The 27,927-nt window shown below is 43.7% G+C and overlaps 1 protein-coding gene across 1 annotated transcript; it reads left to right on the top strand.

The window, feature by feature from the left end:
* The first annotated feature begins 2,123 nt into the window (after positions 1 to 2,123).
* Positions 2,124 to 27,903, top strand: LOC115407884 (piezo-type mechanosensitive ion channel component 2). Its single transcript, XM_030118449.1, has 56 exons — positions 2,124 to 2,187; positions 2,890 to 2,985; positions 5,772 to 5,873; positions 6,037 to 6,082; positions 6,325 to 6,484; positions 6,574 to 6,787; positions 6,873 to 7,086; positions 7,215 to 7,383; positions 7,986 to 8,084; positions 8,203 to 8,244; positions 8,398 to 8,530; positions 8,663 to 8,817; positions 11,151 to 11,417; positions 11,698 to 11,806; positions 12,023 to 12,144; positions 12,382 to 12,441; positions 13,237 to 13,385; positions 13,465 to 13,629; positions 13,766 to 13,807; positions 13,918 to 13,950; positions 14,326 to 14,432; positions 14,543 to 14,715; positions 14,803 to 14,979; positions 15,211 to 15,375; positions 15,474 to 15,674; positions 15,751 to 15,955; positions 16,097 to 16,198; positions 16,293 to 16,458; positions 17,017 to 17,260; positions 17,355 to 17,451; positions 18,067 to 18,226; positions 18,324 to 18,413; positions 18,549 to 18,637; positions 18,719 to 18,784; positions 18,866 to 18,978; positions 19,083 to 19,203; positions 19,428 to 19,508; positions 19,621 to 19,787; positions 20,288 to 20,487; positions 20,570 to 20,731; positions 21,365 to 21,679; positions 21,788 to 22,046; positions 22,206 to 22,394; positions 22,487 to 22,707; positions 22,798 to 22,926; positions 23,008 to 23,155; positions 23,237 to 23,451; positions 24,010 to 24,168; positions 24,269 to 24,416; positions 24,672 to 24,860; positions 25,014 to 25,106; positions 25,737 to 25,906; positions 26,145 to 26,261; positions 26,364 to 26,443; positions 26,551 to 26,770; positions 26,949 to 27,903. The coding sequence occupies exons 1-56, from the start codon at positions 2,124 to 2,126 to the stop codon at positions 27,202 to 27,204; spliced, it is 8,235 nt and encodes a 2,744-aa protein (XP_029974309.1). The 3' UTR covers positions 27,205 to 27,903.
* The last annotated feature ends 24 nt before the right edge of the window (positions 27,904 to 27,927 follow it).

The raw sequence follows: 27,927 nt of genomic DNA, 5'->3' as shown, positions 1-27,927 counted from the left end.
TGGGGACTTCGACCCTCATGTTGGGAAACTTGAGATTTTGGTGGTCATTGCCGTCAAACATGGCAAGGAGCTCATGAGCACATCTGCTGAAATCTTTCTAAACAGCAAGGCAGAGTTTGATCTCACTGAGTTTACTCTTCCATACCGGAAGTTTTCATAAATCAGAGTTAACTCCAAAATAATCAAACATTTTCAATAAACATGAAAATATATGTATGTAGGATTTTCTAACATGCAACCATAACTTCATTCCTTGTTTTCCTGGTCACCACTGTCCAAAAGAAGTTGTCAGAACTCTGAATCATTCCGTTAAATTAAGTAAACACACCGTATATTGGCATTTATTCAGACACAACTGGTTACATGATTGATGTTTTATGTGGGTAAACAAGGTAAATTTCACCTCCTAGATAAAGTAGGTGTGCAGTGCTCCTTTGTAATATTTGATTTCCAGAATGAGTAATTTAGGAGAATATACTGATACACTGTATATGTTCACCCAGGACACCAAGAGGCAACTTCGCATTCAGTCTTGAGACTAATGATTACAAGAGGTAATAAAGAAAAATGAACATTTTTCTCAATATTGGATCTGACCCAAAATTCTTGGTCGTGTTTATTAATTTAAATACAGTAAATTTAGTTCAAGTGTGGTTTTTTTTGTTTCTTTGTTGTTTTTTTTGTTGTTTTTTTACACGTTCCTACTTTACAGCAGGCCTAACGCAGTGGTGAAACGCTCCAGATGTACCGTATGTTTCAGTACGTCAGGGAACAGCAGGATGGCTGGAGTCATCGCAAAAACTAAATCCTTCGGGACTTCCATCGAGAAGTGAGCAGGTGAGTCATGTCGTCACACGTTACAGCCGCAGTCATGTTTCGTTCAAAGTCTGTCAAATATTCACGATGTTCACAGCAGTTACATGTGCAGCTTATTCTGATTCTGAGCCGTGTAACTGGAATGTTTTAATAAGGTCTGATGATGATGTTGATGACGATGACAGTACACTGTGTATCACAGCCAGTCCATGGTCATGGGTCATGGTTAGGCCTAACCCCAACCCTGGCTGTCACACAACCAGCTCTGTTTTCTAAACTGTTGACAATAAAACTTTGGAATGGAAACGTGCCAACGTTTTTTACTACTTTTTTCAGAACAACTTTCATATTGTCCAAACTTTTTTGGGGGAACAGGTGTTTTTTGTCGTCTAAAGTAGAACTTGACACCCTGCCGAACTGTCGGGTGTTCGGGTGAATGTTGTTGCTGGTCTGATTCCTCGCATTGATCACTCCTCTGTAGTCACACCAGCTCTTTAATGGCCTCACAGCCATGAATATTAGATACACTTCCCTTCACCCTTCAGTGCAAATATGATGAGCCAGCCCGACGCGGCTCTGAGGAAACAAACAGCGTGCTGTTTGCGTGTCCATCTGAGTTTCACATCTTAATAAACAGTGTGTGAGTGTGTACTTTTGGGAGAACTACTTCCCACATGATGCAGGGATAAAAGCAAGAATGGCTCTGTGCACGTTCAGAAACATACACCGCACTTAGGAACGCCTGTTATTTTAAAAACACAATCACAGGGTTTAATAGGATCTAATGTGGCTCTTTACTGTTTGTGCGCCTGCTTTTTATGGAATGAGATGAAAATGTGTTTTAAAGTCATGTAATGGTCAGAGATATTCTCCTGAGTGGGCTTTAGGTTCAATACGAGCAAATAGTAACAGAGATGCTGGATTACATCCCATTATGTCTGGGAGAGAGGGAGAGAGAGGGAGCGAGAGAGGTGAGGGAGGGAACGGAGGGTGTGACAGAAACACCAGCAAAGAGCAAAGCCTGTCTCTTTCCGACGCACACTTTCAAACTGCGATCTTCATCTCTGTATTCCAACTGATTTCGGTCTTGTGATGTTGTTACTGCGTTTTACTCGATTCTCAGTGTTTTCACTGCTGAACTGAAGGATGCTCAGACTGATGGACCCTCTTCTGAGAAATGTGTGAGCAGGTTGGACGTTTCCTCCTGGTTTCTGAGACGTTTGCTCCTCTGTGTGGACGGCTGGCAGGCGGTCACCTCTGAAGGCGCCGGGCTGAGCCGTGTGGGTGTGTGACACAGAGAGAGGGACATGGCGGGGGACCTCGCGGTGGGGATGCTCTACAACTTACTGCTGCCACTGCTGCTGCTGGCCGGTGAGCTGACGTCTATCTGATGCTTGTAATCACACAAAAGACTTTGTTTCTAACATTCTGTGAAATCTTTACTAGAGCATCTTCTCCGTAGGTCTAAGTAATATTTTTGGATGAAAATTCAAATTTGTGGATCAGCGATATGATGAATTGTGTGTCTAGCTGTGTGCAGTGTGAATTTTGCAATTTGGTACCTGGGAAAGAAAACCAAGTGTTCAGTTCCAGTGATGAATGAGGCTTTTTCTGTTAGTTTGTTGGTTATTCCATGACGCCAGCCTATTGTAAGCAACAGTATACTGTCTGTTACAGACTGAGGTGGACCATGCTGGCTAGATACACACATAATCCATCTCTTGTCCTGTGATTAAACAGTGAAACACACTGTCTAACTTTTACTTTTAAATACCACTCCAAGCAGTGAAATGGAAAAACAAAACTTATAATCATTGCTTTTCTACAGGCTGTTTGTTCCCTCATCTGTTTTATGTGGTGATCTTTTTTTGAATCACATATTATTTATTACTTGTGAGATTGTATTGTCATTGTAATAATTGTGGATATTTTTGCTGAAGCAGAATGCACAGTTTTAACAATATGAAAAAATGAATTTTTGTGCTTTGCTATAAAATATTCCATAACACCCCGTTTAAGCCAGTTTCCAGAGCATTTTGATCAAACATGTATTTTCTCTTCTCTGCACCTCAGTTTCTTTGTTCCGCTTCAATGGCCTGTCGGTGGTGTACTTCCTGTTTCTGCTCACCTTGCCGCTGCTGCCCAACCCGACGCTCGTCACCATGAAAGGTGAGAGACGCTCCAGAGACGCTTTACATGTTAAACTTTCCGTGGCTTGGTTCTCACTTGTGTAAGTGTGAAAGTATTATTGCACATCTTTCAACTGATTTTAAACTGATGTTCCTTTTTGCCTGTTTATATATTGTTTTTAAGATTTTTAAATTAAAACAAAATGTAAAAACTGAATTTCTTTGTAAGTGATGGTCTGAATGCCATAGCGGCAATATTTCAACTTCCTGTGACATACAATGTCAAAAGGCAGTATATAAATAATTTCGTACACAATTGACTGTTGCATTTGTCTGCTTTTATCTGTAATGCAGAGCTGTTTTTAGTCTGAATGTTAATTTGGCATTCTGAAAAAATTTAAAGTAGATTTCATCTGTGCAGATTGTTTTTTACAGTGAACTTTTAGAAATGTGATTTATTATTGTTTCAGCATCGCAATTAGTGGCCACAGCAGTGACAGCTATCTATTCTTCCAGAGGTCCAGAAGAGTCATATATCCATTAGAAAACACTCATAACCTTCACAATGATGCCTTTTTGGCTCTTTTCAGACTCATGCATCACAGTCACTTTCTTGTTTCTGTTGAAAAGTTTTTTTTTTTTTTTTTAATAGGCCAGGGGTGATATTAAATTTTCCTGAGAAGCTACATGAAAAACTAGACCAGCTATCTGAATATATCTGTGTTGAGAAATGTGCGAAAAGCGTGTTGGATTTCTTGATCAGTTACTGTTACTACTCTTGAATCTCTGTGTTTGAGTGAAACGGCTTCACTGGGGACCGTCTGTCGTCTTGTTAAAAACTCCACATTTTGAATTAATCTGCTTTTTCCCAACTAAGAGCCCACAAGTTTGTGTTGTGATGATTTATAGCTCACATAGCTCATGTGCGCTGGGTGTCCTGTCCAGAAACAACCAAATATTAGCACAGCCATATGCTTTCTTTCCTCTGATTCAGAATGGATTGACCTTTTTTCATCTATACCGAGATGACTGAAAACTTGAATTTGTCTGACGTTGGTAGCTTTAGCGATATGCGAGACTTAAGAATATGTGTCTTAAGATCTGTATTTTAAAAGCGTCTTCTAAAATCAGAAAATCCCAATTGTATTCCATTTTTCTTGTCTTTCAAGCTGCTAACTACATCATTTTAACAGAAAAAGGAGAAAAAAACTAAACTCCTCAATTGTTTAATCGAAGTTTGCTTCAGAGGAAAACGCACAGGGCAATTCACGATTATCTGTACAATAAAAAGTACCATAAAAAGTGTGTAAATGTGTGTGTGTCAGCAGTATGGGTGTGTGTGTATGTGTGTGTGCCCTCCCTGTATTGATTACTTCATTCTGATGAATTAAAGTATCAGAACCCCTCCCTCAGAGTACTTTGTAAAGGGGAAGCGGTCTGAATGTTCAAATCAATTATACATAACCTGGTAATTACAGTGAGGAATTAAAAAACAGGTGCTGTCAGCATTCTGACAGCATTTTGACTCCTTCTCTCTCACCCTCCATCGAAATAGCGCTTTGCTTCAGTGATGCTCGTCTCCCTCAGAAGATCTCTCCTCGGACTAAGTGGTGAAGCGTGTGTACGTCTCCTGTGTGTGTGTGTGTGTTTCGTGTGTTTTTGTGCGCCCACCTCCTCTTTGGAGGGTGTGTATGTGTGTGCGACTATGTAACTTCCTTATTGGGAAGGAGAGAGGTTTAAGTGAAACAATGCTTTTAGTAAAAATGGTGAACATCAACAGCGCATTTGCTGCCTCAGCTAATGTCGAGCCACATCAGCTATTAATGCTCTGCGTCTCCTGCCTCCTGATTACACGAGTCCAGCTCAGGACTGAGCTCATAAAACCGCTTTGTGTATTTAACTTTCAGGCCAAGATCACAGCAAAGATATTTTTCCCCCAATATCAATTAATTTCTTTCATGAGCTGCAAAAAAAAAAATCTATTGTGCTGTGCAGTTGGATTATTTTAAACAATTCTGGTGTGATTGTGCTGTGCTGTGTTTTATTATCTATTTCCACAAAAAGTCCGGTGAGACTTGATTCAAGTGTGAATTTTAGGCAACAAACTAACGACAGACCTCACAATTTGTAGAATTCCTGCTACACTTTTTATACCTCCCATCAACATTTTGCCAGTTTACAGTTCCCAGCTGTTATAAATTCCCAAACAGCAATAGACCCGGCATTTTACTGAATGTTTTCAGAGGTTTTACCACAAAAATCTCATATAATCCTAAAATGTGCTCTCTTCTAAATCTGTTGATCTGATGTTGAAAATGCACAAATTGAACAAGGATTAGTGAGATCACTTCACGCTATGTGGTGTGTTTTGGAGAAGATTTCTATCACTTCCCTTTGACTGACTGATCTGTTTTACAGAAATATTTGAAAGTGTTTTAAAAAGCTTCAGAAAATCTGTGAGCACAATAAAACTCGAAACAGCATCTGTTGAAATGCTGTTGTGGAACAGGGATTTTAAACAGAGCTTGTGCTTCATCGTGTCTGACTTTCACAGTGTTTTGCGTTATGTTTTGGATTAATTGTTGGCTTAGTGCTGGACTTCCGAATTTATTTCACATGAGAAGGTATTTTAGTTAGATCCAGAGACAATACAAAGCATCAGTACTGAAAAGACACAGGTTCAGCTTCTTCAAACAGCAGAGTTGATGATGATGCTCGGCATTGTGAAAGATAAACCTAGAAATCTTATCATGAATCATCAACACTGCGGCTCACCACTGACCAGACTGTGAATTCAGTTTCACGTTTGTTTTGTGTTGTCTTCAGGTAACACGGGTCAGTTCCTGCGGTTCATCATCTACACGAGTCTGACTTTCCTGACCCTGCAGTGCTTCATGCAGATCCCCTTCGCCTACATCCCTCCACACGGTAAAAACCAGCTCAGGTCACTCGTCTGACGTCTCTTAACAGCAAGAAACAGCTGAATGAAATCACAAAGGAATCACACATATGGAAACATTTTGTGCTGTTTTCTTGCATAAATTCCTAATCTTTTTCGAGTTGATGAGTAATCTTTTGTTTTATTTAACAGTCAGTGGCCTCTGGGAAGACGTCCTCTACCACCTCGGCATTGTAAGGTGTGGTTTCAGCCTTCATAGGTTACCTCTGATCCAATTACCATGACACAACCACACAACCATGGCATTTTATTAATATTAAAAACAACAACAATGCATTATTGTTAGGGAGAAGCGAGACTGCAAACGTTGCAGTTTAAGGAAATCCAGCTGTTCGTTGCGATGATTCCTCGGCAGACAGTTTGTGTCTGGACAGAATAGACACAAGACGAGAGATAATGCTTTTAATGTGCTTTTTCCAGATTCAGCTCAGTAGACGCTGGAAATGTTGTGCGTCTGCTGGCTCCAGACATTTGCCTCTTGTTCTCCTCGATGTTCATTCTGAGACTGTGCAAAAAGCTGCTGCGCCCCGCGCCCCAAGTCAGCCTTCATGAAAACGGGATCCCGCCCCCTGACCCCGAGGTGACCACACACTGCTGTCGCGATAACGCGCCGTCGTTAGGTCAGTGCGGCAGGCTGACATCAGGGAGGCGGCTTCATGGGTGTTGCAGGAAGTGGAGACCTCGGGCACAGACTCGGAGGGGGGAAGCGACTCGGAGGGCTCGTCCTTCGACAGCTCGGATGAGACCAGCGTTCCGGCTCAGACGGAGCCCCCGCAGTTCATCCAGAAGTTTATGGTGTTTGCGGCCGGACTGAGACTGCTGCTGTCGGCTATCATGAACACGGCGGGGAAAGTGGTGGTGACGGTGCTGCTGGGACTCGCAGGTAGACTTCAAACTCCTGCAGGACACGAGTGCATGCGAGTGCGCCGAGTCTGATCTGATTTAGGCGACCTCCTCTGCGTGTGCAGGCATCACGCTGCCCTCGCTCACCTCGGGGGTGTACTTCGGGGTGTTTCTCGGCCTGGTTTGGTGGTGGGTGTTCGACCGCTCCATCGGCATGCTTCACTTCAGCTCCTTGTGCGTGATGATGACCATCTTCAGCGGCGGACACCTGCTGGCGCTGTACCTGTATCAGCTGCCCCTGTCGCAGCAGCTGGTGCCGCCCGACGACATCTACCCCAGGTACAGCGGCCATTTAAAACCAGGACTGGGTTGATGTGGTGACACTGATGAGGAATGATGGAGATGTAAGGCTGCAGATATTCTACTTCCACTTTCTCCTGATGGATTCTGTCCCTCTGTCCTCTCAGGTTGTTCGGTATGACAGGAATAATCAGAACCAACAGTTCAGACCGCCACACTCTCGGCCTGCACACTCATATCACCTGGCCGGACTTCGTCAACCCTCTGGTCCTTCTGCTGCTTTACTACACGCTGATGGCTCTGCTGCACAAATGGGTCCACATCACAGAGGAGGAGGTTAGTGTGTGTATTTAAGCTCTGTAGTTCATCCACAACAGTTTCATTCACAAGAATATGCATAAAACTGTTCACTTTGAGGACAAAGGGTAGAATGTGAAAAAGGGAAAGATGTACAAATCATACATACACTCATTACATGCTCCTGTACATACAGACTCATCTAATACTATTGATCAGACTTTAAAAAACACCAGTGAGGCATATGTCAAGGTCTGAAGTCTGTTCATTGAATCCAAAACTGCACATTTAATCCACCAATTGCACTCAAACTACAGCGCCATGTGGCTCTGACAGGCAGTCAGGTGATCATTTATCCACTATAAGTCTGCATAGCCGTCAGAAAAACACCTTTACCTGATATCCCTCAGTGTAAGCTAAAGCTTTACTTATTCCAGAGACAAACGAGCCACGTTTCAGGTTTTTCCAATAACTGTTGGAGCGTTTCCAGTCATTGCATTCAGCTGTTCCTGCTTTCACCGCTACATGTGATCTGGCTGGCGGCGCCGTCCTGCCTCTGCAGGTCCATGAACAGCACACACCGTTTAGAAGGCATTTACTTACTTCCTCAACAGGCTCTTAATAGCCGTTGTGCCTCGCAGGGTTTAGTTGATGGTGAGGACCTTAACAGTCCAATAGAAAGTCCAGAAGTTCCCCCGAGTTTCTCCAGAGTCATCTACGTCTCAGGAGACAAGCAAGAGGTAAACTGCTCACACGGACTGTTATCTTCTAATCATTGTTTGGATTCTCTAAAGTTATTAAAGCTGTAAAATTTGCTGCATTGCTTGATACTAATCCAAGGCCATTTTCTCTTTTTAGCTTTTGAGCAGCACAGATGAAGAAACTTATCTTCCTGATGAGGCAGGTTTTTGCTAGATGAATCGTATTTTAATCGACTAACAGAAAAGGGTGGGATGCATGAACGCTTGCTGCCCGGTTTGAAATTGCTTGGTTTTTTTATTGTCACCTTCTGTACATTAGCACTAAGCAGAATCCTCTGTTCTCCTTACTCAGCCGATGATTTTGATGACTGCGACCTCCTGGCAAGACGTTCGCAGCAGCAACCTCGGAGGTCTGCTAGGAGGGGCGGGCTACACAAACTGTTACTCTCCACCACACTACGAGGGAAAAGCATCTCCGCTGCACGGTGATCTTTATATAACTCACCTGCAGAGTCCTCAGAATTCAGCAGTACTTTGCACACATTAATGTCATTGGGACACTGTCAGATATCTTGTTGTTCCTCATGTTTTTTTTTTATGTTTTTCATTTACTCCAGAGACAGAAAGTGAAGGAGAAATGTTGCAGGACAGCGAGGAGGTTATCAGGAGCTGCACAGAGACCTTGCCTCCCCCGTCCGGCCCGAGCGGGCTGGTCGTCTTCGGCAGACTGGTGCAGAAACACAGCTACGTCAGCGCCCTCATCATCATGATGGTAAAGCACAAATACAAATTTCCTCGTAATTTCGGATATTGTGCAGCAAAGAGGTTGACATTGGATACGGGTGAGAGGATGGACGTCTGTAAACACGAAGCTCTGATGGAAAAAATCCATTCTAAACGAGTTTGGACGTAGTAAAGTGTAAACGGAGGTAGAGCGCCGTGATGTTCGAACCATTCAGCATTCAGAGACTATTTTTATCAACACGTAATGCAAATGCTTTATATTCTGTAAGAGTTTAACAAAATGACATTAAATATTTAAGGAATTTTAGAAAGAGGCAGTTAAAAAAATGAGTCTGATAACTACAAGCAAAGCATGTTAAGAAAAGGGTGGAGATCGTTCAGATCTGAACTCCAGCAGTGGGAGAAACTCCTGAGAACAACAACAACCAACAATAATCAGAAAAATGCTGACAATGCAATACTGTTGAATGAATATAGAGTCGTATGTTCACATGTTTATCTGCCTCGTCTGCGTTATTGTTCGATCCATAATTTGATTTTCAGCTCACTAGTTTCCCATGGGCTGAAGTCCAAGCAAGATCAGAAACCCCAATCGTTTGCTTCACAACGTATTCCTGGTAAAAATAAATCAGAAAGTGCAGGAAGCAGATAATTTGTAACAAATTTGACTGAAAATTAGGTTCAACAGCTACCTTTATTGAACTGTTGACTTCAGTGTTAATTTCTTTTTGACAATATCTTTTAAATGAAGACTAGTTTATGAGAAACGGTTGTATTTGTTATATTTACAAATGTGATCTTCTGAAGCAAAGTAAGTATAAAGCAGGAGAACAAACAGGAATAAAAGTCTTCAGTGGATTATTACATTATATAAGGAGATACTGTATATCGGAAGGTCATCCATGAAACAATTTATTCTTATTTAATTTTCGCCTTTATTTAGCCAGGTCATTCCCGTTGAGACACAATGATCTCTTTTTCAAGGGAAATATTGTTTCGAGTAGTAGTCGTAGAACACACAGTACAGAGATCACACAAAAATACAAATCAGACAAGATAAAAACAAATACAGACAGATCAGAATAAAAAAGTTAAATAATCATGTAAAGCAGGAGCAAGAATAATTTGACGCAGATTCCAGTTTCCCAACAAAGCTTTTGAATGTTGTCAGAGAGACCAATTCCTTCAGGACTAAAGTTTTCTGGAGTGAATTCAAGGCAGCTGAGTACTTAAAGGAGTGCTTGCCGAATTCAGTGCGAAGTTCAGGGATATTTAATAAATAGTGGTTGTTTGAGTATATGGAATAAGTTCTCTGGGTTCTTGTAATACAGCCACATAAATATTGGGGAAGCAAGCCTAAGATGGCTTTATAGATAAAAGTGTGCCAATGTGAAAAACGGTATGCCGACAGTAAAGGCCACTCAACTCTGCTATTTAAGGTACAACGGTGGGTGAGCGCTTTGCAGCTTGTTACAAAACCTCAGAGCTCCACGGAATACAGAGTCCAGTGATTGCAGATATTTTGCAGGAACATTCATATGCAGAAGGTCGCTATAATCCAAGACAGGAAGGAAGGTGGCAGCAACTAACTTTTTCTGGACTGCAAAAGTAAAACATGTCCTGTGGTGATAAAAGAAATGTTTTTGGTCAGCCACTCTTTGTGAGAGCTAAAGCAAAGTCGGTCATGAATGAACAATGAGAGGAGATATTGTGTTTCTTGAAAATCGAACCCACTGGTTGCATATATAATGGGGAAAAACAAAAAACAAAAAAAAAAACCGGGCCTAACACAGAGCCCTGGGGGACCTCAGATCTGAGAGCAGATGTATTTGAATCAAACAAGCCTCAGTGGACAGAGATGTTCCTACCGTACAGTTAGCCGGTGAACCATTTAATAGCTGCGTCTCCAATGTCCACACAGGACTCAAGACACGATAAAAGATGTATGATGGACTTTATCAACGGTAGGAGGACTATCAAAGCGGCAGGATTACAACCATCACCAGCTTAAAGCAGGCCATCCACGTTTCCTACAGAGCAGTTTCTCCACTGTAGAACTATTTAAAACCAGATTGAAACTTCTAATGAATGTCAGTTACATCAAGATGTGAGTGTAACTAGTCAAAGACAACTAATCCAAGATGGGCCAAAATTTTTACAAGTTATTAGCTAATTAAACAAAGAAGATGACCATAGAAACGCAACAAATCCAGCCGTAAACAAGTAAACAGTCACCTTAATGTTACCTTTGTTACTGACTGTACGAGTATGACTACCAGAGAGGTGGAAATGTGAACTTTTAGAAAGAAGTTGTCTTGTTTTAATTTTGCTACATTACCTGATAGATGTGTCCATATTTAGGTGTGGAGCATCACGTACAACAACTGGCTGACTTTCGCCCTGCTCGTGTGGTCCTGCATCATCTGGATGATGAGGGACCGGCGGCGGTACGCCATGATGTCGGCTCCCTTTCTGGCTATCTACGGCACGGTGCTACTGGTGCTGGGCTTCCTGAGCGGCCTGCGCCTCAGCCGGCCCGAGCTCTACCCCGGGCTGCCCCCCGCCGTCATAGTGGACTTCGACCTGAACAGCTACCACCCTGCGCCCTGCGTCCACCTGGGGGCCAAGGTGAGGGGATTGACCAGAAACCACTGAATCACAACCTACATGTCTAGCTCAGGGGTGGGCTGTCGAAAGGCATCCCCCTGACCCCCCCAGGCCCCAGATTTCTTCCACTGCTGTGATCCTCCACGAAGATCTCTGCTGCCCCCTAGAGGAGGCACACATGGAGTCGGGGCTCCTGTTTATTATTTAATTTTAATTTTAATGAAACATTCTGGGAAGTTGTGTTTGTGTGTTTACAGATGGATATCTTATTTTTGCCTATGACTCCCTGTTTGTACCTCAGGTCTTCTATAACTTCAGCTTCTGGCTGATGTTTCGCCAGCAGCTGACGGAGAGACGAGAGGAGCAGAGCTTGAAGGCAGAATCTTTGGATGAAGTCAAAGTCGTGCAACGTAATTAACTCCTTCATTACTTTTGTAAAGACCACATCTGAAGTATGATATTAAATCTGTACATTATTTAAAATGTGCATAAAGAAGTCAACAACTTTTAATGCAGTTCTGCCGGAGCAATTAATTCTTTCTTCTTGTTTTCTACTGTTTTTCTTCGGTTCTCTTGCCAACTCTCCTTCTGTCTTCCTCAACCCTTCACTCGTTTTTACACGTCAGCGGAGGAGAGTCAGCCATCGCCTCTCGTAGCCTTGCTGATCTCAGCGGTGAAAGGGGTGTTGGTGAAATACTGGATCCTCTTCTGCTGCTCCATGTTCTTTGTGGTCAGCTTCTCTGGAAAGGTATTAACTGATCTGTTGTTAGAGAAATCAGATGTACCCCAGTTGAATAGGTTTAAAATACATTTAAGCTTGTTTAATATGATGTTGATGCTGAAAGCTGGTTTTTGACACATAGGGTGGGCCTGGATCCTGGAGTCTTTATCTATGTTAGATTGTTTGTGTTTTACATTAAATGTAATCATCTATCACATTAACCATCACATTTTAATTCTATTCGTTGAATCATGTTTCACTCAGGTTGTTGTCTACAAAATCCTCTACATCGTCCTCTTCCTCTTCTGTGTTGTTCTTTACCAGGTTGGTTGAAATTCTTCACTTCACCTTTTGATACTCACACTCTAACGCACACAAATACCCACAGTGTTTCCTCTTCGTTTGGTTCAGTTTGAAGCTCAGTGTTCCTCTGGGTTGTTTTTACTCACGGACAGGCTGAGACGTTGATTTGACCCATCAGTCTCTGAAGATGACGTTCATTTTTTTTTACTATGTGTAGAATAGAAGGAGTCGCTGAAAGATAGAAACGTACTATTATGTGAAACAGGAATCTGCCCGGATCAATAAGTGGAAAGGAAATCCACTTTTAAAGTTAGTGTTGTTACATAAGCCACGATGGTTTCAGTTTCCTCTTACACTGCAGAGCCCAGGTGGCTCAAGCAGCAGTCTTTCTTTAAATCCTCACACAATCAGACGGCACACTGCTTATCTGTGCTATTTTTTTTTTAGTTAAAGTTATTGATTAAGACTTTTTTTTTTTTTTTTTGCTGCTGTTTCTTTATTTTTTTTCCGCCCAGATTATGTTTCTGCTGATCTTTCAGAAAGAAGGTATATGCACTTACAGGAAGGTCTAATGGCTCCGCAGACGGTTTAAGACAACGTCATTTACACAACACAAGCAACACAATGTTTCAGACGCCTGGAGGAATGAAAACGTAATTATCAGCTGTGTTTTTCACTGTTTCTGAGCTGTGCTCCTGTTGAATTGCTGCCATCAACAGACATTACCGTAAATACATAAACAGTCAACAACATTGTGTGAAATTTGCGATGACCACCAGAGAAAAAGCTGTTGGCTGTGTGTTTTCCCCCCATCAGACCCGCTATGATGTGTGGCGCCGGGTCCTGAAGACCTTCTGGGCGGTGGTGGTGGGTTACTCCATGGTGGTGCTGATCGCCATCTACATGTATCAGTTCAGGAGCGTGTCTGGGCTCTTCAGGCAGATCATGGGCATGTCGGAGGACGGGTGAGTCTGTGAACGGTGACGCACACTTCACATGAGTTTATCTCATTGTTAAAAGTCCTCATCCTCCCTGATTCCCCAGTCTTCGTGATCTGGGTTTGGAGCGCTACGACACGGTGGAGCTGTTCGCTCGCATCCTCCTCCCGGCTGCCTTCCTGCTGGCCTGCATCCTCCAGCTGCATTACTTCAACGCAGACTTCCTGACTCTCACAGACCTGGACAATGTACCTGTGAGACAGACTTCCAGGTGAGACGCCGGCAACCGCAACGAGCAGATCTACACCCACACACACACACACACACACACACACAGGCTCATAGGCACCTTGCTTTGTTGACTTTTATGAAGTGAGTTGGTCTGATTTGTCCTTTTCTTCATCCAGAGAGGAAGAACTCAAGAATTCAATCTCTGTCATATCTGACACGTAGGTTATGTGTTATTTTTCCATAAGTATTTTTGGACAATCAGTAAATATGTTAATTGTTGCATTTAGTAAATGTGAAATTCACTGTAATGTTCACATTTAATTCTCAGCATTAAAGAAAACATCGAGAAGCTCCAGAAAAGGTAAGGCTGTGGATCGGCTTGTTTTAATCTTTTTAACTAATAAAGAGTAGTGACTGGCTGTAATCAAAAGGTCAGGGGTCGACACATCAGCACCATAGCTTCCTGATCAAGCCCCCTTCATCACAAAATGTCTCCTGCTGATTATGGATGAGTAAAATGGGGATAATTTTGCTGTACATTCTCTTCATATGTGACCAATAAATAATTATTTTTCTATAACATACAACTCCCATATCAGAATACCGGGTTGCTGTATGGATGCACATCTTTACAGGCAGTAAATAATGAATTCATGCCAACCGAACTGCTACTGAATCAGTCAGTATATTCTCAACCTGATGTTTTTCCCGCAATAACTCACTTTCGGAACAACAGACTTGCGAAGGAGCAGCTGGGAAGTGCAAAAAGTCAGGAGACCCTGGACAGTGTGGCACTGCAGACGTCCTCAGAGAAAGGAGCCGAGGATCCGGAGGGGACTGAAGGTAACGACAGATCAAATAAGCTCTCCAGTTTCCCTTTCTGATAGATCATTATCTTGCTGTTGAAATGATGCCGTGTGTCCTGTCCTGACCTCTCCAACGTGTCCTCACAGACACTGTGCAGAGCAGTGAGAACAAGTGGGTCGTGATCGTGGACCGGGCGAGCCTGCTCCTCCTTCAGGCTCTGTCGGGGCTTCGCAGGCTGCAGGAGCTGAGCTGGAGACTGATGGAGCTCCACAGCCTCAAAATTGTGTCTTCCGGCATCATCTGGGTGTCGCTGCAGGAGGTGGGCTGTTGGATCTGTGTGCACATGCAGGCTTACATGCAGGAAGACGTTTGTGCACTGATGTTTCTGTGATTTTCCCTTCCTCAGGTCTCTCTGATGAACTTGCTTTTCTTGGTTCTGTGGGTGTTTGCCCTCCCGTTTCCACGGTTACGACCCCTGGCGTCCAGCATCTCTGCGGTGTGGGCCTGTGTCATGGTGGTGTGCAAGATGTTTTACCAGCTCAAAGTGATCAGGCCCCTCGATTATTCCTCCAACTGCACTGCGGTGAGCACTCAACACATTCCAGTTTCAGTCCAATGGCTGTAGAGTTTAAGATTTGTGACGACTGAGTGTCTCTGTCCCTCATTTCCGTCATGACACAGACTGCAGCTAATCTATGGTGTCATTTCTTCCCATTTCAGGTGTTTTATTATACAAACAATACATCCATGTATTGTTTTTTTATGTATAAAGATGTTTTTCATCCTCATGTTCACGCTTGTTGTTGCTTCTCAGGGCTTGCTGCCCACAAACAGCTCTGGCCTGGAAGACGGAGCGGAGCTGAGGGGGAACCTGGTGGAGCTGCTCAGGAGGTCCATCCTCTACATCGAGCCCGTCGACCCCGTCTACTGGTGCGGAGCGCTGCGCAAGTGTGAGGGTCGGATCCTGCCCTGCCTCAGGGTGAGACGGCAGACGGATTCCCAGAAAATCAGATTTAAGAGCTTGATTTCTTTGCATCTTCTTTAGATGCTTGTTGTTTGTGCTGCTCTGTGCTGTAGAACCATCTCATGGTGCTGGCTCTACTGGTGTTCGAGGCGACTGTCCACCGCCACCAGCTCTACTTCCGGCTGCGTAACGACCTGAAGCCTCCACCCTTCAGCATCATCTTCCAGGGCATCACCAGGACGCACCTGGACCACGGGGTCCTGCCCTGCATCAAGTACTTCATCAACTTCGGTTACTACAAATTTGGACTGGAGGTATCTTTCGAGGACAGAAAAGTTTACTTTTGCATTTGTTTCCGAGTGTTTGAACATGTTTGAATCTTTTCCTCAGATCAGTTTGATCGTGGCGGTCAACGTGATCGGTCAGAGGATGGATTTCTACGCGCTGCTTCACTCTTGCGCCCTGTTGGCCGTTCTGTTTCGGCGCCGCAGGAAGGCCATCGGGGAAGTGTGGCCCAAATACTGCTGCTTCACGGCGGGGCTCATGGTGCTGCAGTACCTGCTCTGCATCGGCATCCCTCCTGCTTTCTGTGTTGGTATAGAACTTTAAATAAGTTACTGCGTCTTCATCATATCTGTGCAATTGAAGAAAATAAAAATGGAATTGGAATTTTAGTGGTTTTCTGTTCAGATTTAACTTTACATGAATACTCTTCCGTTGTTTTTCTGCTTGGCAGATTACCCCTGGAGAACCGCCTTCCAGCCTCTGACGTCTAACGTCATTAAATGGTTCTATATGCCCGACTTTGCCATGAGGCCCAATCCTTTGTTCATATTCTGTAAGTTTATTTGACGAATCCTCTGCTCACCCGCGCCTCGTCTCGTCTCCTCTCCCGCCTGTGTTGACTCCCCTCTCTGCCGTGCTCTCTGCAGATGACCACCTCCTGTTGCTCTGCTCGTCTCTGCAGTGGCAAGTGTTTGAGGAGGAGAACCGAGCGGCCGTGCGGCTCCTGGCCGGAGACAACGTTGAAATCAGCCGCAGCTTGGATCCATGTTCCTTCAACCAGTTCATACCTGTTGACAACTTCCTCCACTGCAGGTCGTAGACGGCGCCTCTGGTCTTCTCATCTGTCTTTCTTACCTGTAACCAGGCCTTTCAGTTACATGGAAGGTTAAATGGTTTAATATCTCTTCATTAATCCCTAACCGATCCGCTGTGAGCTCAGCTAATTCCTCAGCATGTTTGCTGTTATTGTTCTTTTAATCATTTTACTCGATTGACTGGATTTATTTAGATTTTTGGTCAAAAAGTGCAACGATAACCGATTGTTTTTCTCTCTTTTCCCAAGATAACTTTAATTTGCCATTCTTCAATCCCATTCTGCCTTTTTGATGGTATAAAGAAGCTCTTGTTACAAACCATATCTGTGGTTTAACAGTTGAACGAGAAAAGTTTTTTGACATCCAGTAAATAGGCACAAAGCTGTTGCTGTGCATTCTACATATGATCACGTGTCTCGGTGCAAAGTCTGGATCAAAGCAAAATATACTTAACTCAAAAACAAAACTTCAGCATTGACATCTGAAAGTGTAAAAAGTTACAATCTTCTCTGAGATGCTGAACCCTGAAATCTCAACCCTCCGTTTTGCTCTGCAGGTCCTACCTGGACATGGTGAAGGTGTTCGTCTTCAGTTACTTCTTCTGGCTGGTGCTGTGCCTCATTTTCATCACCGGCACCACGCGGATCAACATCTTCTGTCTGGGCTACCTGGTGGCCTGTTTCTACTTCATGCTGTTTGGAGGCAGCGTGCTGATGCAGCCGGTCAGGTACATCCTCAGACTGTGGGACTGGCTCATCGGATACACTTGCTTCGTGATCGCCATGAAGAACCTGCTGTCTGTAAGTTGATGCACTTTAAATAAAGAAAAGAAACCCATCAGTTCACGTTCAGGATAAATTAAGAGACCCGGCTGTTATGTTTCTTTTCTGTCAGCTCGGTTCTTGTGCGTACCTGGACAGCCTGCTGAAGAGTGGCTGCTGGTTGATTCAGGCCTTCAGCATGGTCTGCACCATCAAAGGTTACGATGTCCGTAAGTGTCTCCGTTTGTGTGGCAGCTGGCTTGTATGTTTGTGGTTTGTGTATTTTCTATTGTGTGTATGTTGCTGCTACTATGTGAGGCTTCAGTACTGGATAAATTCTTATTAATGACTCCTTGTCATTAATAAATTTTGTCATGATATTGGTTTTCTATCCTTATATGAATAAGATCCATAAAATAAATTTAGCTTTTTGATGCGCATTTCATGCCGAGGTTCTCTAAGTGAGACGTGAATTGGCTGAGAACCATTGCAGACGGAGGACAGCTTATCATGGACAATTAACTTTTTTTCCTGACTATTTTTCCTGCTTTTTTTCCTGACTATTTGAGGTGATGTTTTCAGTGATTTAGCAAAGTTGGCGGTGTTTAAAAAAATGTGTTTTTGCACAGTGATACAACTGTTCAAACATACACCATCTTAAAAGTGTTGAAAATTGAAAAAGAGTCACCAGTTAGTCTTAAACACATGTTTTTGGACTGTTTAACACACAGAGTATCCAGAGTGAGAACATAACAGGACTCTCTCACGATGAGGAAAAACAGTACGCCGCCATGCGGCTCCATGACAGCACTGTTGATTATGTTTTGTCTCTCGTGTGTTTCCAGCGGATCCCGACGATCAGTGTGAGCTGCCGGAGGGTGAGGCCGGCATCGTCTGGGACGCGATTTGCTTCACCGTCCTTCTGGCACAGAGGAGAGTTTTCCTCAGCTACTACTTCCTGTATGTGGTGTCTGATCTCAAGTCTTCCAAGATATTAGCGTCCAGGTCTGCAGCCTCCGGTTTATGCTCACCCCATGCGTCATGAAAATAAAAGCAAAGCTGAAGTTCACATTTATTTCTCTCCCTTTTCTCCTTGATGAAGGGGTGCTGAGCTGTTTGAGGCCAGAGTGAAGAAACAGGTCGCAGCCAGGCTGGAGATGGAGAAGAAATCTGTAGAGGCGCTGAAAAAACAGTGAGACATGCACATGATTAACACTGGAAAAGAAAGATAAATGACTGGATTCAGTCTTGATCAGCAGTGTATAACTCATTTTATTTTTTTATTTATATAAACCACAACTATTGAGGACAATTTTCCTCCTTCCAGGATGGAGAAAATCAAATCTAAACAGAAGAGTCGGCCTGCTCCAGCAGATAAAACTGAACCTCCACCTGACAAGGAGCAGGAGACACAAGGTGAGAGTCCGTTTGTTTCTAATGCGGAAACATGAAGGAAAACCCGATGATAGATCAGAGAAATGGACTCCTCTTCTTCAGATGCTGATGAAAAGGCAAAGAGAGATGCAGGGAAGTGGTGGAAGCCGTGGGTCTCCAAGCCTGGAGGTGAGCAGCGGCGTCGCAAAGTGTAAAATGGAGTTAAAGACAAACAAAACAACAATGTGACGTATTTTTGACACTCGATAGTGGAAAACAACTGCGGCTACCACCTGTTTGAGAGCGACAGTGAGGAGGAGGAGGAGGAAGCCCCAGAGAAGAGCGAGGAGGAGAAACCTCCTCCAAAGAAATCTGCTTTCCAGGTGACAGTCTGAATAACATGTGAAACCATGAAGACTTTATCTTCCCTGTGAAAAATGAAAACTGGGTTTCTGAGGTGTGTAAATGCGTGCCTTGAATTCCCCAGTTGGCCTACGACGCCTGGGTCACCAGCTCCAAGACGGCTCTGAAGGACCTGAAGAAGGAGAAGAAGAAACAGAAGAAAGAGGAGAAGAAGAGGGCGAAGAAAGAGCTGCAGAGGCAGCAGGGTGAGAGAGCAGTGTGTGGTGGTTTTACTGTTCAACATTTCTGATCACTGAAAAGCTGAAACTGACGTGTTTAATAACAAGATTTCACTGACGACGCTGAAAGGTCACATGATCAAACAAGAGGCTGCAGGGTGTCAAACCAGCCACTTTGTGTGGATTTATTACTTGAAACTGAAAGATATCCTGAAGACAGAAGGTCTTTCAGTTTGGCATCTCATTCTCAGGAATCGAGCGGCAAGACTCCAGTGAGGATGAGCTGGATGAAAGCACCGTGGCCGAGGAGGAGATAGAGGAAGAGGGAAAAGGTAAAACATCTCGCAGTCGCAATGAATCACTGGCACTCGAGGGAAATGCTCCACATTTACTGTGAAACCAGGAATAAACACAATAAAGACTATATTTCTCATGTGGTTACAGAAAACATCCTCCACCGCGTCATTAACACGATAAAGTTCAGCTGGGTGTTTGTTCAGTCTCTGCTGGACGACTTGACGCAGGGTTTGAACTCCTTCTGTAAGGAAAGTCTGGACATTTCCAAAGTGCTGCGCTTTGAGCGCGCGCTGCTCAGCCAGCAGCTGAAGAAGGTGAGCTGGAGACCTGACTGAACTACTATATTTACACATATAGAGAGCTGATGTTGCCTATCAGGAGGACATTTGTTCATTTTCCTGATGCTCCACATTAATTCATTGATTCATTTGGTCATGTCCTCTGAGGTGAATAAATCATTGCAGTGTTTTGTTGCTTGTCTGTCTCATTTTGTAATGATTATTTATTCGTTATTTGCTGTTTTGTCCATTGTTCTTGTCCATTTTTTTCCACACAATTTATTGCTTTTTTTTTTTTTTTTTTTAACACATCGGTAATTATCATTTGGTCCACTTATTTATCTTATTTACATAAATGGTCTTGGAGATGTTTCTGCACTTAGCACTTACAGCATTACTTATTCCATTGCTGGACAGCCTACCAAACAGCAGAGTTCTTAAAACCCAAACATAATATACAGAACATATGATGATTTTCTAGGAGTATTTTTTTATCTCTTTTTGTGGGTCACTATTGTTTTTTCTCTTTTCTTCAGGGCAAAGAAGTGAGTCAGGAGAGTGTGAAGCAGTTTTACGACAGCTGGATGTCCCGTCAGAACACTCTGTCGTCTCAGGACGATCTGGATCGATCCACGCCTCCTCCCCCGTCTCCCCCTGATGCCCTGTCTTCGCGCCAGGCCTACGCCAAGCTGAAGAACCAAGCCTCCAGGGTGTCCTGGGGCAGCAGCGTTTCCAGGCAGGCTACTGGACGTTAACCGAGTCGTCTCAAACAGGCGACCAGTCCTTCTGAGTGAGTGTTGCTCTGCTCTGCCCTGCAGCTGTATGACAGACGAGACCCTGCTGGGCTCGCGGCAGCCCACGCAGGACGAGCTGGACGAGCCTCCAGGCTTCTCTCCGGCTGCAAACCAGCTCAGACGGAGGCTCTTCAAGGAGGCCAACGTCGACATGTCCTCTTTTGAGAACGATGGACTTTCACCAAGGTGAGGCTTTACTTCTTCTCTACTTGTCATCACTGTGTTTTGTCTTTTTGACACCATGTGTGACAGTACATACTGCGCACATAATACCCGAGCAACTTACAGTATGTCCTTCAGGCATTCACCAAATGCATCCAGAAGGTCAGAATTTCATTCATTCATTTGCTGATAACTGCATTACACTACGGATTTCTTATCCAGGTTGAGATAGTGTCTCAGACATTTTGGATTGTGGTCAACATTTCATTAAATACAAATATAAAATATCTTCTTTTTCACTGACATTTAAGAAAAACATAATATCATCTTGCTAATGTACTGCATCTCATTGGATCAAAATATGCAAATCTGTTTTTGGTGGCATAAAGACCTCACCAAAGATGTAAACATTTGTTTTGATAGGAACTTTTTTAATGCGCCGACCAACATCAGCAGTTTGTTTTCCCAACATCTGAATTTCTGTCTCTGTCATATTTTCTCACTGCACAACACTGACAAATGACAACCTGTAGAAACACCTACTAGTCCATTTTTCTCTTGTATACATGTTTTAACTATAATTTCTAATCTTTTCTTCGGTGTTCTCATTCAACACGACACTGATTGAAAGGATCTTTGACTTTTTTGTCTTCGAAGCTCCGAATATAAACAAGAAATCTGTGAACCAAAGGACGAGGAGGAAGAGAGCGATCCAGACGGTGAGAGAAACTACGAGCATGAGGTGAATGAAGAGGACCAGGAAGAACAGCAAGGGCATCCTGAAGAGGAGAAGGACGAGCCAGAAGAGGAAACACCCTGGAGAGAAGAGGGGGAAGGTGCTGATTACCCAGAATGCCAGGCGCTTGAACTCAGGGAGAGCGACGGAGAGAAAAGTCTTGATCTGCCAGAGTCTCCCCGACCTCTCAGTCAGGAAACCAGAAACCTGACCGCCAGCGAGCTGCTGCTCAACAAGTTAGTCAAGACAAGACACACAGCATTCAGAACTGACTACAAGCTGCAGACTCATCTCGTCTCCTCTCACACTCCACCGCTCTTCTTCTTTACCACTCCCCTCTACAGCATGTTTGAAAATGAGGAGATCTTCGAATCCGATAAGTTTTTCACCACGCTGCCGAGGCCGCTGAAGCTGCTGTTCGCGCTCTACAACACCATGGTGTCCAAGTCCGAGATGCTGTGCTACTTCGTCATCATCCTCAACCACATCGTGTCGGCCTCCTTCCTCTCCCTCATCCTGCCCATCCTCATCTTCCTGTGGGCCATGATGTCCGTGCCCCGGCCCACCAAACGCTTCTGGATGACGGCCATCATCTACACGGAAGTACGATGCTGCTGCTTCACACTGTTAGAGTTTTACTCTCCCCTTTAACACAAAGCAGTGTTCACTTTAACGAAAGCTTATACTCATTCCTCATGAGTGTGGAGATGAAACCTTGAAGTGAAGCGACGTTCTAACCTGCCTCGCTTTCCTTTTCCTCAGCTGACTGTCGTTGTGAAGTACTTCTTCCAGTTTGGTTTCTTCCCATGGACCACCTCTGCCTACCGCGGCATCAACGCCGAGCGGCCCTTCGCCTTGCCCAACATCATCGGGGTGGAGAAGAAAGATGGCTACGTCCTCTTTGACCTCATCCAGCTGCTCGCTCTGTTCTTCCACCGATCCATCCTCAAGGTAGTGTTGAAGAACTGCTCCGGAGTCTCCCTCTGTGTTTCTCAGTATCGTCTCTCCGAAGCGAGCGTCTGTCTGTGCGTGCGGCTCCGCAGTGCCACGGCCTGTGGGACAACAAGGAGGTGGAGATGCCTGATTTCTTCAAGAAGATGAAGAAGAAAGTGGACAAGAAGAAGATGACGTCAGCAGAGAAGAGCGGCAGTAAGGAAAAACCGTCCCGCAGGCTGAAGTTTCTCCCCTTCCAGGCCTCCACCACCTCCTTATTCTGCAGGCAGAGAAAAGGCGAGTCGGCCGAGTCCAACGGTGAGTCTTCAGATCTCCACATGTTTTATTTATGAGCTCCAGTGGGTAGATTCACCGACACCCTGACGTTCTTCTTTTCACCTATTTTGTTTACTGGAGAGGTGAAGCCCAAGAAGGAAAGCAAGAAAAAGAGACGACAGGGTCGTAACAAAGTCCCACTGACCAGAAAACAGAGGATCAGGCAGCAGATCAGGGAGAGGATGCTGCAAGTCAAAGCTGCCGTCATAGAAGTGTGAGTTACGTTTGGCTTGTAATGGCGTCCACTCTGCTGCATTTGTTTTTTCCCACCTGATGCTCTGTTGTTTCCCTGCAGCGCCCTGCACATCTACCTGCCAATCCGGCAGTTTTTCTACGACATCATCCACCCAGACTACAGCCCCGTGTGCGACGTCTACGCCCTCATGTTCCTCATCGACGTGGTCAACTTCATCGTCACCATATATGGGTACTGGGCGTTCGGGGTACGCCACAACATAATGTTTCCGCTTTAAAAGGTGTGTACCTTCTCCCACGATGAATCCGAGGTTTTTATCTCCCTGCAGAAATACTCCGCAGCCGCGGACATCACCGAGTCTCTGTCGGAGGACCAGGTGCCCGAGGCCTTCCTGGTCATGCTGCTCATGCAGTTTGGGACCATGATAGTAGACCGGGCCCTGTATCTGAAGAAGTCTCTGCTGGGGAAGTGTGTTTTCCAGGTGGTTCTGGTGTTCGGCATACACTTCTGGATGTTCTTCATTCTTCCCGGAGTCACCGAGAGGTCAGATCAGGAGCTTTGTTCCTGTACCTCCACTGTCTGACATTGTTCGGCATGTAGAACATTTATAGAATGGGATGAAAAAAACAGTTCCGTTGGCAAAGTTTTCCTCTTTTTGACTCCCTCTACAAAAATATTTACTTAAAATTACAGAATGCAGAAAACTCAGGTTCATCTAATGTTGGAGTGTCAAACTCATTTCAGTTCAGGAACTACATTCCACTCAGTTTCCTCTTGAGAGGAAACTGAGGATCAGTAAAATGGAGAAACAGGATCAGTAAAATGGTGAAATAATAACCTGTAAGTTCTTATTCTGAAGTTTTTCTTTGTTGTGAGTCAGACTTTACATTTTGAAAATATCTGTGTTTTTCTAAATCTAAACAACTACTGCAAGAGACACAATGTGTTTATCATATTTTTCAAATGTCAAACATATCTTCTGTTTGTAACTATATTGTGTTCATAGATTAAAAAAACAACACATGTATAAAAAGTACAGTAATGTATGAAAGATTTAGTGAGGGCAGGAAGGTCTGATACGTCTGTCTGTGTTTTCTACAGGAGGTTCAACAGGAACCCAGTCGCCCAGCTGTGGTACTTTGTGAAATGCATCTACTTCGGTTTGTCCGCCTACCAGATCAAATGTGGCTACCCAAACCGCATCCTGGGCAACTTCCTCACCAAGAACTACAACTACCTGAACCTCTTCCTCTTCCAAGGGTATGAAAACCTTTACTGCATCTATTAAAATTAAGAGATGTGTTTCCTCCTGTTCAAAAATTAAAGTTTCTAACCTGTGTTTTTATTCCTCCTTTCCCAGTTTCCGGATGGTCCCCTTCCTGACGGAGCTGAGGGCGGTGATGGACTGGGTCTGGACCGACACCACTCTCTCTCTCTCCAGCTGGATTTGCGTGGAAGATATTTACGCTAACATATTTATCCTGAAGTGCTGGAGGGAGTCTGAGAAAGTGAGTAGGAGTGTGTGTCAGACTTTAAGTATTTTAGATGTCCTTTAATGATATTCCATCAGGAAATACTGAATATACCATCAACAGTTGCCAATCAACCAATTATAACAGCCATCTCACAGCGGCGTCATAGAGGAAAATCCCCACAATTGCAATTTATGCAGGATCATGTTGACTTAATGGGAATGAAAAGAAAAATCTACCTAGGTGATGTACTTTATAAAAGACACAAGTCCTGATGTGTGAATCCTGTAGAAATACCCTCACACTCCGGGGCAGAAGAAGAAGAAGGTGGTGAAATACGGGATGGGAGGATTTCTCATCTTCGCTCTCATCAGCATCATCTGGTTCCCGCTTCTCTTCATGTCACTGGTCCAGTCGGCAGCTGGTGTCACTAATCCTCCTGTGGATGTCTCCATCCAGCTCAGCATCGCGGGATACGAGGTCAGGAGGAACATGAGAGCGCTACACACTGACTGGAGTGTGACAGATTCTTCACTTAGTACAGTGACTCTTAACCAGCAATGATTTCCCCTGAGCAGCATCTTGGTTTGTTAATCCTCTGCATCATCTATTCATCTTGTGTTTTATTCGCAGCCTCTGTTCACCATGACCGCTCAGGAGCAGAACCTGGTTTCATACACAGAAGCTGGATTCAACAGACTCACCAAAGTTTATGCCACGCATCCAGTGAGAATCATATTTATTACTGCAAACACAACAAAACCTCCTACTTTTAAAGTAATCAGCATAGATGTCCATAAGTAATCAATAATGCGCTTATTTCTCTGTAACTGGAAGTACTTACCCAACCGTGATGCTGATTATGACCACAAGGGGGAGCTGTTGTAACTCACTGTTCTATAAAGTATGAATGAGTGAATTAATGATGAACTTTTATTTCTGATCATACTGCAACACATTTAAAATACAAACACAAACAAAATACTGTTTACTTCAAATGACTGAGAAAAAAATTGGCTGAAGTCAGTCTTATTTATGCCTTTTCCATAAATTATATGGAATAAATCATGACATAATAGATATTTATATCATAATGTTATAGATGTATAGATTTTTTATTGATATTACAGTATATGTGTCCTACAGCTTTATCCTAATTGTATTTTATATTTGACAATATTAGATCATTTGAAATTTATTTGAAATTCGCTCAACAAGAAATGCAAAAAATTTATGATCCTGAAAAATTGCGCCGTCGAAAGTGTCTTAAAATGTATTGTTGTGTCAGAGTTTTAGATGCAACAATGGCTTTATAAAAACTGCATTTCCCATTCTCTCTCTGTCTCCATCTTTCAGTCAGCCATGCAGTTCATTATGAACTACGAGGCGGAGGACATCGTTGTTGCAAAGATCAAGAGTGACGCCAGCCTGCTGTGGAGCATCAGCCCGGCCAGCCGAGCAGCCATGATACAGGAGCTCAGTAACTCCTCTCACATATACATAACGCTGCGCTGGACACTGCTCAGGTCAGTCTAACTGTGTTTGGAGTAATTTAAGGTGTAAACGTTGCATGGATTAATAGGTGTGAACAGTCTGCATACATGTAAACAAACATCTGTGTATTGAGTCCTGTTCACTGTATGAGAGTCTCAATTCTCAAAGAAACAGATTTTTAGTTCTATCTTTTTTGGAATCTCTGTTCAGCACTTTGAACATACAGTTTGAATGTACTGGTATAAAGTACTGAAAAAAAGATCTCCTCAGGAATGCTTCCATATCGATGAACGCAGAGACGATTGGAGAACACACTGTGAAGTTTGAGGACAAAGCCTTGAGGGAAGAGATTGTCCGCATGCTTAATGGAAACAGCAGCAAACCTGTGTGAGTCTCAGTCAGCAGTCGGCGTTCGTTTCAGGCTTATAGGAGCTGTGAACCTGAGTTCACCTGAATCCAAATGTGTGCCTTGTTTTTTCTGTCCTCAAGGATCATTGATTCGGTGCTGCCAAAGTTCCTCAGAGGTCCCAAAGGACCAGAATCCAAGATGGCAACCAGGATGAGAGTTGGTTAGTTGGCTGCATTAAAGTTGTTCTCGGTTTTACTTCCATGTTTGTTTGTTTTTTCTTGTAATCCCAAAGACTTTATGTATTAACTTCACCATGTCTTCTATCAGAGGACCGTCCAGAACTCCGGCAGCTGGCTTTCTTCAGACCACTTTCAGTTAAACTTCAGCAGGTCACCAGCACGAAGGAGAGGGAGGCGGACCAGTGGTGGGTGGTGGAGGAGTGCTCTCCAGTTCTTACCGCCTCCGAGCACAAGTGTCGCAGCATTGAGATCGTGATCTTCAGTGATAAGGTCAGCCCCTCCAGCCTGGGCTTCCTGGCTGGACATGGGTAGGTACAAGCATCTCCTGAGGGCTCAGACTTCCACACAATTCACGTTTAAGTTTTATTTACAGTTATTTATATCTATGGTTATCTGCTGTTCAAGCTCATGTTCACGGTGTTATCTTCTTATTTGGTTTTATATATCATTTCATCCTTCGTCTTCTGTTCACCCAACACTCCGCAGCATCGTGGGCCTGTACATGTCAGTGGTCCTGGTCATTGGGAAGTTCGTCAGGGAATTCTTCAATGGGATTTCGCGGTCCATCATGTTTGAGGAGCTGCCGTGCGTGGACAGAGTCCTGAAGCTCTGCACAGACATCTTTGTGGTTCGGGAGACGGGAGAGATGGAGCTGGAGGAGACCCTGTTTGAGAAACTCATCTTCCTCTACAGATCTCCAGAAACCATGATCAAGATGACCAGAGAAAAGAAAGACAGCTAGGACTTTGCAACAAGCCCATCAGGCCCATCACGTTAGTATGGAAGTCTGATTGAAATCGATTTACAAGAGCACAAACGACAGCAGGGACAACCTACAATTACATAACGAATGCATTATAACCGTGAACTTTGAGGAGCTCTAAAGGATGAAGCATTTTTTTCTTCTAGACTTTGCTGCCGCTTGACCTCCGACCTTTACAGAAAAGAGGATTTTTATTCATTTATTCCTTGTGTAAAACCAGTTATTAAAGATCACGATAAAACATCCCTTGAAGCATCAGAAACACATTTTGATTCTACAGATTGCAATTTTACCTAAATTGGATTTCATTTTATCAGTTTACTGACAAAGCACTTAACCGTTGCATTCACCTCTATCACCGTGTATGAGATGGTATATTGAGTGGACAACAAATTACAGTTAAAGTGAAAGGCTTTGTCAGTTATCATTTAATGTATTTTGGTTTCCAGCACGCTGGGCAGTGCATGTCTTTCTTCTAATAGTTCTGGTTAATGTTTTTACTGTCCCAGAGTTAGAACCACAGCCCACTTTCAGACTTGGGAATTACTAGAGGACAGATGCACTCATGGATCAACACACACATACCTCCGTAAATACCATGTTTGGGTATCTGTACACAACCACTGCATCAATGTATTTATATCAAAATTAAAATGTTTGACAAATCATGTTCATGTGTATCTTTGTGTTGCAATCGAAGGA

The sequence above is a fragment of the Salarias fasciatus genome, chromosome 20, assembly GCF_902148845.1.
Source record: "Salarias fasciatus chromosome 20, fSalaFa1.1, whole genome shotgun sequence".
In the NCBI taxonomy this organism is placed as follows: domain Eukaryota; kingdom Metazoa; phylum Chordata; class Actinopteri; order Blenniiformes; family Blenniidae; genus Salarias; species Salarias fasciatus.
Note: the sequence above shows the minus strand (reverse complement) of the source record. Positions and strands in the feature narration are given on the sequence as shown.